This window comes from Acomys russatus, chromosome 19 (genome assembly GCF_903995435.1).
Source record: "Acomys russatus chromosome 19, mAcoRus1.1, whole genome shotgun sequence".
Lineage (NCBI taxonomy): Eukaryota > Metazoa > Chordata > Mammalia > Rodentia > Muridae > Acomys > Acomys russatus.
The window spans coordinates 61,749,516-61,769,245 of record NC_067155.1 but is presented as its reverse complement, the minus strand read 5'-3'; the positions used below and the strand labels follow the sequence as shown (position 1 = coordinate 61,769,245).

Here is a 19,730-nt window from a genome sequence, read left to right as displayed (position 1 = left end):
GGCAGCAATGCCTGTTCTTAGTGATCTAGGAAGGATCTAGAACAGCAGCTCTCAGCCTTCCTAATGCTGCTCCCTTAATACAGTTCCTCATGCTGTGGTGACCACAACCATATAGTTATGTTCATTGCTTCTTCATAACTGCAGTCTTGCTACTGATATGAATCAAATGTAAACAGCGGATACACAGGACACCTGACAGGTTGAAAACTGCTGATCTAGGGGATGCGGGCATTTAAAGGTGTAACCCTGTTCACGTGTTGCTTGTCGTGTCTAACCTCCTGCATGCTGAATCTCTGTCTCCTGTGTCCCCCTCTGTGTTTCCTGCATTACAAACAATAGACTCTAGGAAAATGCAGGCACCCATCAGCTGTGTTTGGGGGGTGACCACTCAGTCTGAAGGATGTGACCTCCAGTTCTGGTCACTAAAAATAGTGTGGTTTTTAAAAATTATATGTATGAGTGTTTTGCTTGCATGTGTGTGTGTGTGTGCCATACATATGAGTGGTGTCCACGGAGTCCAGAAGAGATTGTAGAATCCCTCAGAACAAGACGTACAGACAGCTGTGAGCTGCCTTGTGGATGCTGCAGACTGCACCCAGGTCCTCTGCAAGAGGAACCAGTGCCTTAACTGAGGAGCCATTCCTCCAGCCCATGAAAAATACTTTATAAGGAGGCCAATCGCTTTTAAACCCACGCTGTTACTATTCTCCACCCATTAAGTGGTGCTGCTCGAGCCAAGGGGCCGGCCTGACAGGAGGACCCCAAGCTTGGGAGCCCCGTGGGCTGTTGTCCTGTCAACAAGAAAAGGATCATCCCTTAGAAGATTGGGTCAGTGGCCGCCACGGGCCAGGATCTAGACTGTGTGGATGTCCAGTCATCTGTACTAAGTGTCTGGTGTTGGCTATAACCTGTGTGTCTGTCGTATTACAAAGATCTTCTGTAGATTATTTACAATTGCTAGTACGATATAAGTGCCATATAAACTGTTCTTAAGCTGTATTGGTTAGGAAATAATGGCAAAATAAAAAGGCTAATATAAATAGATATATATAATATATAAATAATATAAAATAAAAAATGTTCAGTATGTTTTTACCATCCCCATACACCAGTCTGCAGTTGGTGAATTCCTGACCCATTGTTGGAAATCAAATGTTGTTGTTGTTGTTGTTTGGGGGTGGGATGTGGTGGCTGTGAAAGTCATATCATTAACTCTTTTCGTTATCAATCAGTCATTCTTTTTGCTTAGTTTTGAGATTTTTTTCAAGTTGTTAATTTTATTACAATGTTTTGGTAATTCAAAATCAGTGTTTCTAAATACATGCTGTATTATGTTAATATATACTTGGAGTCTTTTTATTAGTTAATTTTCTTTATATGTATTAATGTTTTGACTGCATGTATGTATGTTCACTACATACATGCCTGGTGCCCAGAGAGGCCAGATGAGGGTTAGATCCCCTGGAACTGCAGTTACAGGCGTTTATGTTATGGTCGGCCACATGGGTGTTGGGATCAGAACCCAGGTCTTTTCCAAGAGAAGCTAGTGGTCTTAGCCATGGAGCCATCTCTCCAGCCCCTAGTTTCAAGAGGTCCTTCCTGATCCCGGAAAATGATCCCAAATGACGAGTTTTGTGTTATTTTCTTGAAAGGGGGTCTTGTGTTATAGCCCACACTGCCTCAGAGCGCTGGGACCGTGAGTGTGTCCACCATCTGTCAGTTGTTGCATTATGAGACAATCACTGTGGAACCCTCTGGCCTGGGACGCACAGAGATGCACTTGCCTCTGTCCTGGTGTCCCCTTGCGTGGTCCTCCAGTGCCGTGGAGGAGCGTGGTCCTCCAGTGCTGTTGAGGCACAGGTCTCCTGGTATACCAGTTGTCTGTCTGGTCTCCCCTTGTTATGACTCAGGCAGCAGGAAGACAGCGCATGAGCCCTGTTCTCAGCATGAGTTGCGGAGGTGGACAGGTGGTTTCCCACGGAGACAGCTGTCCCTGCCAGACCAGCAGTCTCAGCTGCTTCTCTTCATTTCTCTCTGGCCTGTGCTGGGACCAGCTGAGGCAGTTGAGGGTGTTTGCTGCTGGTTACTGAGAAGAGCTTCAGCTGTTGCAGCCTGCACAGCAGGTGCTGCTTGTCCCACCAGTGCCAGCACCCTCAGACTTCCTCACACAGGCCTCCTCTTCCTGGCCTCCACAACAGCTGGGGCCAGACCGCCATCTTCCCCTGGGCCTCCATGCCTCTTAGCATCTTTGGTTGCTGCTTTTTATTTGAAGTACATTATTTGTTCCATTTATGTTTATTTTTATGTGTCTGCATGCTCACATGAGTTTGCTTGCACCATGTGCACGCAAGAGCCGCAGAGACCAGCAGATCTTTTGGACTGTAAGCCACAGTGTGGCTATTAGGAATTGAGCCCAGGTTTTCTGCACGGGAACTACCCCAGTGCTCTCAACTGTTGAGCCAACTCGCCAGTGTGCTTTCCTCAGTCTTAGTCTTTAAAGGAACTTGTTTGCGGGGGAGGCTTTTTGAGACAGGGTTTCTCTGTGTAGCCCTGGCTGTCCTGGACTCGCTTTGTAGACCAGGCTGGCCTCGAACTCACAGTGATCTGCCTGCCTCTGCCTCCTGAATGCTGGGATAAAAGATGCGTGCCACCACCGTCCGGCTTAAAGGGACATTTTTTTTTTTCTTTTAAAGATTTATTTATTTATTTTATTATGTATACAGTGCTCTGCCTGCCAGTACAGCTGCAGACCAGAAGAGGGCACCAAATCTCATTATTTATGGGTCTGAACCACCATGTGGTTGCTGGGAATTGAACTCAGGACCTCTGGAAGAGCAGTCAGTGTTCTTAACCTCTGAGCCATCTCTCTAGCCTCGGGACATTTTTTAATTTCTAATTTAAAATTTTTTTCTTTTAAAAATTCAGTTCTGATTTATGTTTTTTAAGTGACTTTTTAAAAAAAGATTTATTTATTTATTATATATAGTGTTCTGCCTACATGTATGCCTACACACCAGAAGAGGGCACCAGACCTCATTATAGATGGTTGTGAGCCACCATATGGTTGCTGGGAATTGAACTCAGGACCTTTGGAAGAGCAGAAAGTGCTCTTTACCTCTGAGCCATCTCTCCAGCCCCAGTATGCTAGTTTATATTAACTTTTTGAGCATGTCTCCTTAGCTTTTTTGTTTTGTTTTGTTTTGTTTTTTGGGACAAGGTTTCTCTGTGTAGCCTTGGCTGTCCTGGACTAACTCTGTAGACCAGGCTAGACTCGAACTTACAGTGATCCGCCTGCCTCTGCCTCCCGAGTGCTGGGATTAAAGGTGTGCGCCACCACTTCCCGGCTCCTTAGCATTCTTTTAAACAGTTTCTTTCTTTCTTTCTTTTAAAAGATCTGTGTATTTTATGTGTGTGGGTGTTTTATTTGTATGTGCGCCACATGTGTGCCTCGTGCCCATGGAAATAAGAAGAGGCTGTCGGATTTCCTAGAACTGGGTTACAGAAGGTTGTGAGCCACCATGTAGATGCTGGGAACTGAACCTGAGTCTTACAGCAATCAGTGCTCTTAACTCCTTGTAGGAGTGGGAGTACACTCATGCATGTGAGTCCTCACACATTTCCAGCTCTGCCACACACTCTCCCCACAGGCCTGGCCTTACCTCAGTGCCCCACTGTGTGTGAGGCAGAGGCTGAGAGGTGCCGGTGCCCTCCCTGCCTGGCTGGCTAGGAATTTCTCTGCTGGGCCAAGACCCCAGTGCACTGCCTGCCAGCTGCAGCTCTGGGGCCAGTCCTGCTGTCACCCAGCGACTATGCAGAGCTCTTCTGTTTAAGGGGAAAAAGGGCGGGGGTTTGAAAGTCTGCAATCTACTGCCAGCTTTAATTGTCCTTAGCACAGTGGTGGAAGGAGATGTCAGGACCGACAGGAAGATGAGCAGCCTGCTCAGTCCACATCAGCTGCTCAGTCTGAAACCTTCGACAAGCCCGTCAGAAGGCTGCCTTTTGAGCCACATAGTGTCTTCATATTTTTGTTTGGTTGGTTTGGTTTTTGTTGTTGTTTGTTTGTTTTTTTTTTTTTTTCAAGACAGGCTTTCTCCTTGTAGCCCTGGCTGTCCTGCAACTCACTATGTAGATCAGGCTGGCCTCGAAATCAGATTCACCAACTTTCACATGCAGGGACTAAAGGTGTGCACCACCACTGGCCGCTTCTCCACATTTTGTCATTGTTTTGTGTGTTTTACTTACTGTGTGTGTACATAGGGGAGCACATGGGGAGAAATTGGTTTTCTCCTTCCGTCGTCCTGAGGCAGGGTCTCTTGTCTCTGCTTTGTCGTCTACTCCAGGGGTTCGCTGGCCGGTGAGGGCCAGGCAGCTCTTGTGTCTGCCTCCCAACTCACTCCAGGAGTGCTGGTGCTGTAGATGTGCACCCCGCACCCATCTTCCCACGTGACTTCCAGGGGCTGGTGCTGTAGATGTGCACCCCGCACCCATTTTCCCACGTGACTTCCAGGGGCTGGTGCTGTAGATGTGCACCCCGCACCCATTTTCCCACATGCCTTCCAGGGACTGAGCCCCTTGTCAGGTTGCAGCCTTCTCCCCACGGAGCTGCCCTGCCCGCCTGGCCTCTCCTTTGAGGTGTGTTCTCTAAGCAGCTCAGAGTGGAGCGTGGAGGGCAGCTCTCCCGCCAGGCCTGCTGTTTGAGTCTGGGTTTGACACGAGAAGGCAGCAGGGGCGTCCTCCCAGAGGCTCCACTGCTTCTAGTCAGGGTTGTGGGCTGTGCATTCTGCTCTTTGGCGAAAGCTTCGTTTGCAGAGTTTTTCTGATTGTGGTTTCTAAATATTTTACTTGGAGGAATCTTACCCCAGTAAGTGGCTGTGGTTGGAATAGTCCCAAGAACACTCAGGCCAGGTGACTGCTGTGGCTGCCCTCTTCTGGAGAGTGCTGATCGGACACACACAGGATGCAGTTCAGACAGTGGGGCGCTGCATACATGGATGGAGTTTCCAGCCAATTTTATTCCTTACTACAGAAGAGGAAGCCCTATGTGGTGGGTCCCATGATACAGCTGGCGGACAGATTGCCTCCAGGCGGGCAGCTGACCACTGGTCTTTGGCAGATCCAGCCTTAGTCCACTGTGCATCATGGAGCATCCAGGCTGCTCTGCAGCAAGTCCCTCACCTGTTGTCCTGAGAGAACTTCTCTCCTTCAGGATTCCTTAGAAACCACTGCCCTTGGCTCTTTAAAAACATGACCTTTTGCAAGAAAAGCACTTCCTGGCTGTAACTCTAGTGTCTCACCCAGTAGTGAGTTCCCAGCGGGTGATCAAGATAGGAGAGTGGGCTCTGAAAGCACTCTGTGTACTTCAATTTTGTGCCGTGTTTGAAAAATAAAACCATTAAACAAATTACATTGACTACTTAAGAGGAGCCTGTTTCTCCCTGCCCTGTGTCCTGTTCGACTGGCTCCCTCAACGTCCTCCTCCACAGGCAGGCTTTCACACGTGGAAAGGACACAGGGATGCTGTCGTTGAAATACGTGCTCCAGTATTTTTTCAGAACCTCGGTGGGTTTGCAACTCCGTCTGTCATCTGGAAGCCCTTTGGGACTGATAGTGCTGTTTTCCTTTCTTTCAAAACATTGCTGGCTAGCTATAGTGATGGGTCCAGCACAATGTTTTAGGGACACGTAGGCTTTTTTTTTTTTTTTTTAATAGGCAGGGTAGTGACTTGTCGGTGCCGTGCCGAGGTGCCACTCTGGCACCCTCTGTCGGGGATATTTCTGCTGTTTGCCTCCTTGTTCACTAAATGTTTCTGAGAAAGCAGATTGGTGTTGGAGTGCCAACACCACAGAGCAGAGAAAAACTCGGCAGGCAGCCTTCGTAACAGCATCAGCACCTACTGTCCCAGGCATAAACAAGGGCGTTCACACTAGGACATGTTGGGTGTAAGTGGGCATTAATCAGTTCAGCACAAGACAAGATTCTTTTCAGAAATCCTGCTGTTCAAACCTAACCGTGTGTGAGCACGGGAGGGAAGAGGCGTGGTCAGAACCACAGCAAGCTCTGTGTTCTGCATTGTCTAAGCCTTGGTGTGTGTGTGTGTGCATAGGGGAGGCAGGAACAGCACCTATCGCAGAACTTGGTTTTGTCAAGGAGTGTCCCCCAGCGGAGGAGGGCAGTGTCCAGGGTGCAGGCTCCAGCTGCAGAGCCTGTATCCCTCCCCATCAGCAGTTTCCTGTTAGGGTAGTGCTGTGTGGAGCATTAGCCCAGTTGACCTTTCCAGAACCCTGCATAAGCACAGCCCATGCTCCCTCAGGACAAACAAGGAATTTGGCTCCCAGCAGTGAGGAGTTTAGTGCTAACACAGCTAATTAGCATCTCAGCCCCAGATGCCCAGTCCGGAGTGCCAGCTTGGACATAAGACTCAGGAATAGAGTGCCACTTCTGCTCTTTGTCCCTGGGAAGCAAGACCCTGAGTCCACATTGACAGGCACCCTCCGGGCAGAGAGCCGGGTAACAGCAGCCATGACTGCAGCAGCCAGAGGGAGTGCTGAGTGTGGAAAGACACACAGCCCTTTCCCACAGCTCACAGCGAGAGCACTGCTTATTCTCATCAGCGCCCTGGCCCTGGTGTCTTTTCATTTTGTTTCCCAGACTTTCCCAGACACTTCTTCAGCTGTTAGCGCCTGTGGTGTTATGGTCTTGGAGGGTTCCTTTCTCTGCTGGCCCCTCAGCCAGCCTCTGAGGCATTGTTTAGCTGCTTTTTAGAAAATGCTGTGTGGATTTGTGGTGTTTCTTTTGAAACTGGCTACTTGATCTCCTTTGTTCTCCCCTTTCCCCTACTCCTTTTCATTCTTAGAGGTCGGCTCTTCAGACGCTCCTGGAAGGACCAGCTGCTGTGCTGTGCTGTGCTGTGCTGTGCTGCGCTGCTGGTTGCGCCTGCACTCGCAGTCAGCTCCAGCTTACGGCAGCACAGTGTTCGCTGGCCACACTGGGCTCTGAATAGTATGAGGGAGGAACCTGAGTGATATCGCAGTGTTTCTGCTTCTGCTGCGCGTCATCCTGAATGCGTTGGTTCATGTTACCATGCCCACCCTCCACCCAGGGTCAGTGCACACCCCACACCACACCACTGTACAGCCTCAGTCCATCTGGTCTACATTTGGAGTGCATTTGTTGATTTCCTCCAACCCCAGCACCTCCCGTATCCTCTGGCCTCTTGCCTATGCTGCCCCTGGTTAGTAAGCGCTGTGTGTGTGTTGGACCCAGGAGTACAAGGAGCCTGGTGCCATGTCTATTGCCTGGTTTAAAGACGTCATGTAGGAGCTGGAGAGTTGGCCTGGGAGATAAGAGCACTGGCTGCTCCTCCAGAGGTCCTGAGTTCAGTTCCCAGCACCCACATGGGGGCTCACAGCCATCTGTAATGAGGTCTGATTCCCTCTTTCGTGTGCATGAAGACAGAGCCCTCACATAAAAAACATAAATAAAAATCCTTTCATGTAACCAGTGTTCTGCTTTCATCGTTGACATTTCCTCTCCACTCAAGCAAGAGGTATATGACGGAGTGGCTGAGCTGTGCTGCTCCTGTACTCCTGGGTGAAAGGCCTCTGCCAGCCATGCCTCAGCATGTACAAGCCCAGCACGCCCAGGCGAGGGCGCCACCTGGAGGTAGCACGTGGAGTTACCACACTTGCAGGGAGAGGCTTGGTCAAAACAAGCACTCCTGTTTCTGTAATTGCCTGGCGACTGCATGCTTTCAGAGGAATAACCATTGTTTCCTGTGTGTTCTGTTCAAGCTCCAGTTCTGATTACACTCAGATAGCCAGCTTCAACTGGAGCTGTTTGGCTAATCATAAGCCTTATAGTTTTATTCAGATTAAAGAGAAAGGTGTTAGGATGAGAGCAGACTGTCCCCCTGGAGAGTGAGCAGTTTCCCCTGCACCCCAGGGGAGCAGACCTGTGTGGCGGGGAGGGCGGGGAGGGCGAGGCAAGCCTGTTGTCCCCTTGCTTCCCTGCTGGCCTCAGCTGCCTGCATAAGCTTCACCAAGGGTGGGGGCCGGCCTTGCCCCTCCAGAGCTTGGTTTATTTTGCTGTGATTTGCACAAGAGATTATGATTACCTCAAGTGGAACCCAGGTATGACAGTGAGTGGGTCACCAGTGATGCTTCCTCATCTTCCAGGTGGCACTGTTGCTTTTATCTGCATGAGCTGAGCTTCATGCACGCACTCACTCGCCCAGGTTTCTCCCTGAGCCACTGCACGCGCAGAGTCCTCTCAGGATGGTAAACGGGCTTATTGTGGTCTTCATGTGGAACAGTGCTTGCTGACTGGAAGGGCGTCTGGGCCACGAGGGCACTTGCTGCCCTTGCAGATGACCCAGGCTTTTACAGGGTTTAACTTTGCTTCCTGTGACGTAGATAACGGGCAGTAGTGCTCTTCCAGGCTTCGCTGTCATCCCCTCCTGTAGCAGGTCTGGAGAGCAGCTCTGTGGCTCAGGTGCACGCTCTGGGTTCCCTGAGTCTGAGGTGCCAGGCTGAGCTGCGTAGTAAGACTCTAAAACAAGACAGAGGAGCCCTCAGCGACCTGTGGTCAACACTAGGTTGAGCCTTTTTTCTTCCTGTTGCATTCCTCCCCTCCCCTCCCCTCCCTGTGACAGCCCCGACCCCGACAGTCTTGCGTTAGGCTATCATCTGCCTGCCATCAGTCAGCGGTCCGCATGTATGTGTGCCTGTGCAGTAAACGCACTGGTTTGAATAGTGTTGGCCAGGGCAAGCCATCATGTGCCTTCCTCTGCTCTCTACCTCACCCTCATGGAGCGAGGAGCTCACGGGCATGGCAGGGCAAACTGGCTGGCCCGAGGCTTTCAGAACCTTCCTGTCTGTACCCTCCTCAACCAGGACTGGAATTCTAGGCGTGGATGGTTGTGCCTGCAGGCCTCCTTAGTTGGTGCTGGCAATGCAAATGCACGGGTCTCCTGCAGAGCAAGCTCTCACTCACCGAGCCATCTCTAGCCCCCGGAAGGACTTTTTAAACATATACACCCTGTTACGATATAATTCATGGGGCTAGAGAGATGGCTTGCCAGTTAAAAGCAGTGTCTACTCTTCCAGAGAACCTGAGTTCAATTCCCGGCAACCACATGGTGGCTCACAGCCACCTACAATGCGATCTGATGCCCTCTTCTGAAGGTGTGTATATGCAGATAGAACACTCATATACATTAGATAAATAAATCTTTTTTTTTTTTTTTTTTTTTTTTTTTTTTTTTTTTTTTAAAGATAAAATTTTTGGAGCAGCAAGCTGGTAAAGGCACTTGCCATGTAAGCCTAATGGTGTGAATTCGGGCCCTGTGCAGTCCAGTGATTTCTAGTATGTTCATTAATGCGTACAGCCACCAGCACAAATCTTAGAATATTTTCACTATTTCAGGAAGGAATGTGACACGGGCTGTGGGGGTTCACATGGTACCTAGTATATGATCATTCAAAACTGTCTGAAAGAAAAGGGCACTGTGACTGATGAGGCAAACCCTCTGCGAGGTGCACACTTGTCAGCACACTCTTTTACATGTGGGGTGTGGGGATTCTTCCGCACTGCAGAAGTCACAGGGAACAGCCTGTGCTTCTGTAAGGACACCACCAGGACATCACAGGTCACAGGTGATCAAGCACTTAGTCTGTTTACATCTTGAGGACAGCCAGTCACTTCATGGTGCCTTTCATCCGGGTGCTGCTGGGGGACCACAGTGACGACAGGTGGCTCTCAGGCCAATAACCTCCTTCCTTTTCCAACAGGTTTGGCAGATCCCAGAAAATGGACTGACCCTTTCCCTGACTGAACCTGTGGTGATTTTAGAAGGCCACTCAAAAAGAGTTGGCATCGTGGCCTGGCATCCGACAGCCCGCAACGTGCTTCTTAGTGCAGGTAGGAGCCAGCCTCATGTGGGGGAGACGCTGGCTGACCTCAGCCTCATGCGGGGAGACGCTGCTTGCCCTCTGCACCTGGCTGATGCAGGAAGGAAGCCTCTGCTCTCCACCACAATGTAGCTTTGGTGGTTCACGGTATTGTGCAGCTTTTCAACAGGAGGTTCCTGCTTCTCGCCCCTGCTTCTCGAGCATCTTCTGAGCACCGAGAGTAGCAGGTCTCAGCCTTCCTGTCGCTGCGACCCTTTAACACAACTCCTCGTGTCGTGGTGACCCCAGCCATAAAGTTATTTTTGTTCCTACTTAATAACTGTAATTAAAAATATATATATTTAATTTTATGTGCATTGGTGTGAGGGTGTCAGAGCCATTGGAACTGGAATTACAGATAGTCATGAGCTGCCATGTGGTTGCTAGGAAATGAACCCCGGGTCCTTTGGAAGAGCAGACGGTGCTCTAACCACTGAGCCATCTCTCCAGCCCCCAATAACTGTAATTTTGTTGCTGCTGTGCATCATAATGTAAACATATTTGGAGATGGAGGCAGGTGGGCTGAGTAGCTGGTGGCCTGTGGGCCTCTCTGGGGAACAGCTCCTGAATCCATGTGTCTGACTTCACTTAGCCTTCGCACCATGGACAAGTCACTGTGGCCCCACCTCCCCCTTGTATGTAGCAATAGACCCATTTCCCTTTTGTTACTGTCATGCACATGTACGGGAAGGACCCAGCTCGCAGTGTCACTGAGTCGGCTCACTCACCATGCCAAGTTCCTCAGGAACAAACAGAAGCAGTGTCCATTCTCAAGTGTCTTTCTAGAACAGGGTGCTTACTACTTGAAACTTCCCTGTTCTAGTCCAGCTAGCGCTCAGCAAGGCTGTGTGGCTGTGGTTCTGGTGTGGGCTGGCTGGTGGGCTCACAGTGTTAATAGTGTGTGTTTACACAGCTCTTGACACTCCAGCCCCCTAGTAGGTAGGGCCTCTTGTCATCAGCAACTTCCTTCCAACGCCTTTGTGTCCCTGTGGGGCCTGCAGCTTTCTCTGATATGCTGTGCGGGCGTTTCTCACCTTGTGATTAATGGGCTTGGCGCAGGCTGTGATAATGCCATTATCATCTGGAATGTGGGCACGGGGGAAGCCCTCATCAACTTGGACGACATGCATTCAGACATGATTTACAACGTCAGCTGGAACCGCAACGGCAGTCTCATCTGCACGGCATCCAAAGACAAGAAAGTGAGAGTCATCGATCCCAGGAAACAGGAGATCGTGGCGGTGAGTGTCTAGCACCCAGCCTGGCCAGTCTGCAGCTTTTGCTCTGAGGGCCCGACACGCACACCATGGTGTCCTTGTGGAGTGTAGGCATCAGCCGAGCAGGGAGGAGGCTGCCCCAGGCTCTCTTCTCTGGCCATTTCCAGGCTTGGCTCAGCTCTGTCCCCTCGCGGTGGCCTTAGTCCTGGCTAGTCTGGAGCTCACAGATGCGCACCACCACACATGGCATACAGTGCTTCTGAGCTGCTCACAATGCCCTCAGGAGTCCTTACGTCTGGGAACGTACACTTCCTAGTTGATGCCCACCCTGATCCCAGGTCAGTACCCAGCTACCCTGAGACCTGCAGCAGGCCCTGCTATTGACTCGCGGCTCAGCTTCTGCCACCCAGCAGGGCTTCAACAAGGTCAATACCGTGCCCAAAGATGCACATACAGGTCCCATCAGGGCTGCAGCTGCAGGTTAGGAGTGCAAGGACAGCCCACCCGGCTGTGCTCTGAAGCCTTCTCGGATGTGGTGATGTTACAGCTAAGGGTTGGGCAGCAATCGTGGTGAGTGCTTATCAACCACAGGGACTTCCCAGACCTTGTCTGTCCACCCAGCATCTTCCAAGGGTGGATACTCACACATGCTCATTAACCAGAAAAGGCTAGGAGCAGCTTTCCTTATGTCCTTTGATGCTAGAGACACAGTAGGCTGCCCCAGCCTGCAGGTCACCACGTGAGAAGCTGTACGGCAGAGCCCTTGCATGTGCATTGTGGCTACAGCATGGGGCCTGGGACAGCAGCAGAGTGTGGCAGGAGTGGGCTCCTCCAGCTTGCTGGCCTTGGCCAGGCCACTTAGTGTCACCGCTTCCACATACCGAGGCATAACCCTGTGGCTTCAAGGTCCTGCCCGGGAGAACATGGGGTTAGAGGGCGGGGGCATGGCTGTTGGGGGGTGGAGGAGCACCTAGCATCTCCCCACACTGTGTGACCTCTGCATCCTCTCCCCTCCTCCCCAGGAGAAGGAGAAAGCGCATGAAGGAGCCAGGCCCATGCGCGCCATCTTCCTGGCTGATGGCAACGTCTTCACTACTGGCTTTAGCCGCATGAGCGAGCGGCAGTTGGCACTCTGGAACCCGGTAGCCCTTCCCCATTTTCCTCCCTCTCTTCCAATTGTCTCTGAATTGTGAGCGGGGCTTTGGGCTGGCGAGTAGGATTCTCAGCGTGGTCATCTAAGCTCCTGCTGTCCTAAGTTAACAGAGGTTCCCATTCTCGGTGGGACAGGCAGGTGCACCTTAGAAGTGTCTCGAGGAGCTCCCAGGGTTCCCACCGGCTGCTCAGACCTGGGAAATCAGTTCTGTGTCGCTGGCTTCATGAAGCCTGAGCAGACAGCCCGCCTTAGGGAAGTTTATACACCCCGGGCTACGTGAGCAGAGTGACTGTGACCGTGTGAAGGAAGTAGTGCTGTGACAGCTTTCTGCCACCTGCTGGCTTGTAGGATATAGCGTATAGGTAGGCACTGTTTGCAGTACCTATGGTCACAACTCCAGCTCCCAGGGACCTGACGCCCTCTTCTGGCCCCAGGAGGCAACTGCACTCATGCGCACATGGGTTGGAGGCAGGAGCTCAGTCAGCATGCGGCTCTGGCTGGCTTGGAACTCCAAGGTTGGCCTTTAAAGACAGAAGTCTTTTAAAAAAGAAAACAGCTACAAAGAAGAGCGGCTTTTTTTGTCTTTTATGTGGAGCCATACTGATTATGCACGGTCGAATGAACTTAATTGTCAGTGAGTTTAATCTGTGGCCTTTACCAGGATGAGGACAGCCATGTTGTTCAGACTTGAGTTTCTTCTGGGAAAATGGGTTATTTAAAGGATGTATGGTATGGTTATAAGAATTTGTCTTTTAAAACATATATACATCTGGGCAGTGGTGGTGCACACCTTTAATCCCACCACTCGGGAGACAGAGGCAGGCGGATCGCTGTGAGTTCGAGGCCAGCCTGGTCTACAAAGTGAGTCCAGGACAGCCAAGGCTGCACAGAGAAACCCTGTCTCAAAAAAACCAAAAAACCATATATACATGTGTATAAATGTACCTTTTGACTTATTTTCAGAAAAACATGCAGGAACCAATTGCTCTCCATGAGATGGACACCAGCAATGGCGTGCTGCTGCCGTTCTATGACCCAGACACCAGCATCATTTACTTATGTGGGAAGGTAAACACAGCGCCTGTGTGACATTAGAGAACCCCAGAAGAGGCGGGCTCACCTTGCAGAAACCTAGAAGTTAGGCAGTGTAACCAACATATATTTTGATGTTTTTACTCTGTGTGTGTGTGTGTGTGTGTGTGTGTGTGTGTGTGTTCGTTCAAGCACATACATACATGTCCTCTTTCAAACCAGGTTTCTGGGTCTCTGACATTGGTCACATTGGCATAACTGTCATTTATTCTCAGCCTGGCAAGCCTACTCTAAACACAGTGGCCATGGGATGGGGCTTTATACTCTGCATGGAGAGCCTGTGTGCCGACCAGAGCCGGAGGGTGATGGGGTTTTACACCCTGCATGGAGAGCCTGTGTGCCGACCAGAGCTGGAGGGTGCCGCTGAAACGAACACAGTGCCTCCTCTGCAGGCCCCACTTTGACCATCCTCAGTTGTCTGTGTGGCCTTGGCCAGGGAGTGAGCCCTCAGGCAGCAGCTCTGTGGCCACCCACCTTCTTGCCCTGAGCCTTCTACGGAACGTGCTAGAGAATCCTAAGTAGGCAGGAAGTTGGTGAGGAAACAACTGTCTGTACTTGAGGCAGATGCCTTTGGGGAGAGCATGCTCAGCTGCTGAAGTCAGAGTCCTGTGAATTCTGGGGTGGTATGGGGTGCCACCCACTTAAACAGGGTTTCCGTTGGCGCGGGCACTGATTTGTCTCGGTTCTTGTAGGGTGACAGCAGCATCCGCTATTTTGAAATCACAGATGAATCCCCGTATGTCCACTACCTCAACACATTCAGCAGCAAGGAGCCGCAGCGAGGAATGGGCTACATGTCCAAGCGGGGACTCGATGTCAACAAGTGCGAGATCGCCAGGTACAGAACGGACCCCAGAGTGCCCAGTTGTTCACGGCAGACAGGCCAACCCAGGTCCACCTCGGTGTGTCTGCAGCTGACTGAGCTGGGACCTGTCCTGGAGATAGAGCATAGGAGTCACACAGCATGGTGCAGCGGTCAGCATGCTCACTTCCCTCATGCTGAGGCTGTGGGCAGTGTTCCCTGGTGGGCAGGGGCCCTGTGCCTTCGCCTCCCAAGTGTTAAGAGTCATAGACCTGTACCATCGCATCTGGCTTCTTTTTTAAAATTACAGTAAAAATAAAGTAAGTACAAATTCTCCATATATGACTGAGTAGATAGCTCAGTTGGCAAAGCTTTGGTCTTGCGAGCACAGATTAAGCTTAGGTCTCCAGAACTCGTGTTTATGCACTATGGTGCGCACCTGTGGTCCCAGCAACGCGGGGATGGGAGGTGGAGGAAACAGGCCTGGAAGCTCCATTCAGCCAGCCTGGCCTGTATGGCAGTGCTGCAGGTCAGTGCGAGACCCTGTCTCAAACAGAAGTTGGCAAACAGGGCCCGAGAGATGGTTCATATAAGGACGCTTGCCACACAGGCCCGCGGCCAGAGCTGGGTCCTGAAAACCCCGTAAAGGTGGAAGAAGGAAACTGAGCCACAGTTGTCCTCTGACCTGTGCATGTGGCTCACACACCCACATACGAATACACACAGGAGCAACAGTAGATGGTAAAAATCACAAGATGAAAGAAAGAGACCTGCAGACCAGTACCAGCAGTTGTCCTCTGAGCTCCACATCTGTGCCATGCATGCAGAAACACAAGACACACACGCCAAAGTGCAAAGTAAAAAGCTGTGTTTATTTTCTGTGTCACATGTTCAGTACTTGGTCCTGGGGCCAGTGAGTCACCGTGATGTGGCTGTGCCTTCCACCAGCACCTGGCAGTGCTGCAGCTGCCTTTCACAGGCCTCCAGCCGCGTGGGCAGTCTCCGGCTGTTTTCTCCTTTAATGGGCGCAGTGAGCCATGCTTAGCCTAGAGCGGCCCCTGAGGTGGTCAGTGAAGAGCCACAGAGCATTGCGGGAAGTAGTGTGCGCAGGTCACTCACGCGCTTTCACTGAAATGCTGCCTTTCTTTCTCCTTTGAAGATTCTTCAAGCTTCATGAGAGGAAGTGTGAACCGATTATTATGACTGTCCCCAGGAAGGTAAGTAAGGGCCCGGGTCCTGGTTTGGTGTAGGTTGTGGGTGTTTTGGCTGCACGTGTGGCTGTGCACCGTCTGCACGCCCGCCCGATGCTGGAGAAGCTCAGACGTGTGCCTGGAGGGTTGCTGGGAATGAGACCCAGGTCCACTGCAAGAACAAGGAATGCTTGGAACCGCTGAGCCGCCATCTTAGCTAGGGTTCTACTGCTGTGAGGACCATGGACAGCTCTCATGTCACACTCCATTGCTGAGCCCAGTGTGAGGCTCAGCCAATGCAGTGGCCGTGGAGGAGCACAGCTTGCTGTTTGCTCCTTGTGGCTTGCTCAGTTGCCTTTTTTGCAGGACCGCCTACCTGGGGTAGCCCCACTCGCAGTGACTTGTGCCCTCCCCTCCCACATTAGCCGTTAGTCATATAAATGCACTGTAGACTTGCCCACAGGCCAGTCTCAGCTGAGGTTCCCTGACACAAAACGAGCCAGCACACCGTCTCTCCAGCTCTGTGTGATGGCGTGCCTGTAATCCCTGCTGCTCCAGATTAAAGGGCAGGACACACAGCCCTGTGGCAGGACACTTGCCCTGCATACACGCAGCATTGGGTTCTGTCCCCAGCACGGCAGCAACGCCCCAGCCTTTCCTTTTGCTTACCAAGCGTCCTCCAAATGCCTCTTGCAGTCTGACCTCTTCCAAGATGACCTGTACCCTGACACAGCGGGGCCAGAAGCTGCGCTGGAGGCAGAGGAATGGTTTGAGGGGAAGAATGCCGACCCGATCCTCATCTCCTTGAAGCATGGATACATTCCAGGCAAGAACAGGGATCTCAAGGTGGTCAAGAAGAACATTCTGGACAGCAAGCCAGCTGCAAACAAGAAGTGTGACCTCATCAATGTCCCCAAGAAGACCACAGACACAGCCAGTGTGGTAAGAAGTGGGCCTGGGCTTGGCCTGCGTCCTCTGGAGAGCTCCCTGTGGTCCAGGCCAACGCTAGTTTCTATACTGCCTCCTGTGATGAGAGCAGACAGGACCCTGCTGGGTCTTCTTAACTGCCTTTCCCCAGTAAAGCATCATGGGAGTTCCGGGTCAGGACTGCTAGTGAGTGTCCCTGGACAAAGTGACTGTGGGGCTAGAGCTTGGGAGGCCAGACAGCCGCCACCAGAGGGCACTGCTGCCACCAGAGAGAAAGCATGTCTGTCCTGGAGGGAGAGGGAGTGCAGAACAGCAGGGGCCAGCGTGCCTGAAGGACCCAGTGCTCCGGCCATGACCAGGAAGCAGCGTCTGGACTGTGCCGCAGGTTTCCAATTAACAAGCCCAAGTGGAGAGACTGGGGCTTCACCAGACAGAGCACCGGGCAGGTGGGGTGGGAGGAGGCTCTGGGCTGTAGGGATGCGGTGGTCTCCAGACTTGTCCTGTGAGTGCTCAGTGCTTCCAGCCTTTGCACAGTGGTGTGCAGGGAGAAGGCTGGGAGCCATGTTGAGGCAGGACGTTTCCTTTGTGGGCTCCTAGGGACTGCGGCTTGTTGTCCGAGAGTGGGCGTGCAGTGCCGACTGTCTCGCTCTGCACTGTCAGAGTGAACAGGGTGAAAATAGACTTCCTTAGTGCCGCTTCGTCACCTTTCTCTGCTTGTTTTCTTAGCAAAACGAAGCCAAGCTGGAGGAGATTGTAAAGGAGATCAAGTCCATAAAAGACACCATCTGCAGTCAAGACGAGCGCATCTCCAAGCTAGAGCAGCAGCTGGCGAAGATGGTGGCCTGAGGCCCGCCACCCCCACCCGGCGGCTGCTCACTGGTGAGCCCCAGGGAGGGCAGGACAGGAGGCGCTGCCACCCGGAGACATTCCTCTTCAGGTCTGTCAGCCAGTGATAGGCCACATTCCAGTGAGAACTCAGTTCCTTTCCCAAATTTCCAAAAACACGAAAGCTGGGCTTCCTCTTAGGAGGTTCTGATGTTTGACAGGCAGTGACTTCTTGACCTTCACCCCATTTGAGTTTTAGAGAAGCCCACCCTGACCCAGTGTCCTCCCCGCCCTGACCCAGTGTCCTCCCCGCCCTGACCCAGTGTCCTCCCTGCCGTTTCGGTGACTGGGGCCAGTGCCACCTTGCTCTCTGTTTCTTCCTTTGTAATGTTGCCAAAACCAAAAGTAGCTTTTCTTTTCTTTGTATTTTGCTACTTTGCAGTATTTGTGTGGTTGGGTTTTTTTTCCTCCTTAATTTGAAAGGGACAGCACTGTGTATGTTTATAAACTAAATGAAGACGAGATGATTATTTTATATAAACACCTCATGAGAACAATCAGTGTGGCCACACAGGGCTGGCTCAGTCACAGCACAATCCCGGGCGTCCAGCAACTGTCCAGAAGGAAGACCTGAGAGACCATGTGGGCCCACACACCAGCCCTCAGGCCGCGGAGTCTCTGGTCAAACAGCTGATGTCCAACCTCTCTGTCTGTGCTCTCTGTCCAAGGAGTCAGGCGGTTGTTGAGAGGGAACTCCGATTCAGTGATTATAATCTAGCGCAGACTAGCATGTGTTTCTGCAGTTTTGTTCTACCCAGACGCTGTTGCATCCATCCCTTCCAGCCCTGTGACAAGGACGCCCAAGACAAGAAGATACATGTGTGTTGGGCGTCCTTGTCCACTGAAGCAGCTCGCCTGGCCCTGAAGTACAGTGTGGGGTTTGAAGCCAGGCGCTGTGTGCGGAGCCTCTGCCCACAGTCCTGTTCCCACATCTCCTGTCCTCCCCTCCTCACTCTCTTGCCTCCTGTGCCAGGCCCTCAGCCAGTCCTGTCTGTCCATTGTCTGTCAGGCACCCAGCCAGTCCTGTCTGTCCATTGTCTGTCAGGCCCAATCAGGTGGCAAGATGTGACCTGAGGGCTCTTGAATGTTGCAGCTGAGGGAAGGGTCCAGAAGAAAGTAGAAAGGGAGTGCAGCCGGGCGCAGTGGCGCACAACTTGAATCCCAGCACTCAGGAGGCAGAGGCAGGTGAATCGCTGTGACTTTGTGGCCAGCCTGGTCTACAAAGCGAGTCTGGGACAGCCAAGGGTGGGGGATAGGGGGAGGGACAAAATGGAAAGGGGAGTGCAGAGCTAGGCCCTCTGTGGCACCACACAACCCAGCCGTTCTGCTCCAGCGCTGACCGTGGCTGTGTGGAGCAGGTGGTTCCCTAGAACTGCCTGTTCCTAGTGCAGCTGGAACTTAGCCCCAAGTTCACAGTCTCATACTGCAGTCAACCAGATAGTGTCACAGGGACCATGAAAGGCAGCCCTTGGCATATGTGCATGCTTGTGTGGGCACAGTGCTGGCTGCAAGCAAATCTACAGGGTATCAGCCCAGAGACAGAGTATGGTGGCAGCTGCTCCATGTGTGTGGACTGACAGTGTGTGGGGTGACTGGGTACTATTGTAAGAAAAGGGTCTCTCGGCCACCCATACGGGGGTTGCTGGCTCCACAACTTCAGGGCGTCTGAATCTTTGTGAGTTTGAGTGTCTGTCTTGTATTTTCAATGTTGGAGTGGATAATGAAATATAAGAAAACAATTAGAATGACTTACAGACACTGGCATTGTATATCAGTGTGGTATGCTGAGGGCATTTGTTTCAAGATTGAGAAATGTTCTGGGGTCCGTGAATTAATTAAGTTAACATTGCTGGGGTGAGGAAGCCAGAGGGAATGTGGTTCAGAGAGAGGAAGGAGCGAAGAGAAGCCAGCGGCTGTACTGTGCGCCAGGCTCAAAGCAGACACCTGACACGTTGTGGTGAATTCTTTTTCCCTGTTTTTGTCGTTGTCGTCTTAAAGCTGTGGCACAGGAGGAGGACAGTGACCTGCTCCTAGATCCGCTCTTATAGAGCGGCCATAGTGTTCTGTCAAAACACTTGCTTCCATTTTCAAAGATAAAGACATTGATTACAACCGTGTGCTGTGTTTCTTTCACACCTCAGCTGTCCGTGAGGCAGCCGCACCTCTGCTGGACACAATAGCCTGCAGCAGCTGGGAACACAGCGCTCTCTGAGGGAAAGTGACCAGGAGAGCCTCCGAGGCTGGTGCCAGGGTCCAGGTTCTCACAGGCTTGCCCTCAGACTCTGCCTCCAGCCTTGTTGGCCAGCGTGACCAAGTCACGCCCACGTCCCAGTCTCTTCCGCAGTTTGAGGAAAGGATGGTAATCCACAGGTTTTAGAGAAGAGAAACATTCCAAGGTGACTACTTGGCCAGTATGGGAAGCTCCTTCCTGGATTTTGGGGACGTTTTGGTTTGCCTTTTTTTTTTTTTTGTGAGACAGGGTGTCATGTTGGCCTCAAGTTCCCTCCTGTTGAGTGC

General features: G+C 51.7%; 1 protein-coding gene across 2 annotated transcripts in view; it reads left to right on the top strand.

The window, feature by feature from the left end:
* Positions 1–17,243, top strand: part of Coro1c (coronin 1C) — a 74,119-nt gene extending 56,876 nt beyond the window's left edge. The window contains exons 5-12 of one of the 2 annotated variants that reach the window (XM_051161695.1): positions 9,789–9,918; positions 11,007–11,188; positions 12,187–12,306; positions 13,281–13,385; positions 14,102–14,247; positions 15,371–15,428; positions 16,098–16,343; positions 17,055–17,243. In XM_051161695.1, coding sequence (XP_051017652.1) covers positions 9,789–9,918; positions 11,007–11,188; positions 12,187–12,306; positions 13,281–13,385; positions 14,102–14,247; positions 15,371–15,428; positions 16,098–16,343; positions 17,055–17,174 — 1,107 coding nt within the window. In that variant the 3' untranslated portion in view covers positions 17,175–17,243. The remainder of the gene's footprint in view (positions 1–9,788; positions 9,919–11,006; positions 11,189–12,186; positions 12,307–13,280; positions 13,386–14,101; positions 14,248–15,370; positions 15,429–16,097; positions 16,344–17,054) is intronic. The other variant, XM_051161694.1, reaches the window with a different exon arrangement.
* Positions 17,244–19,730: the final 2,487 nt, after the last annotated feature.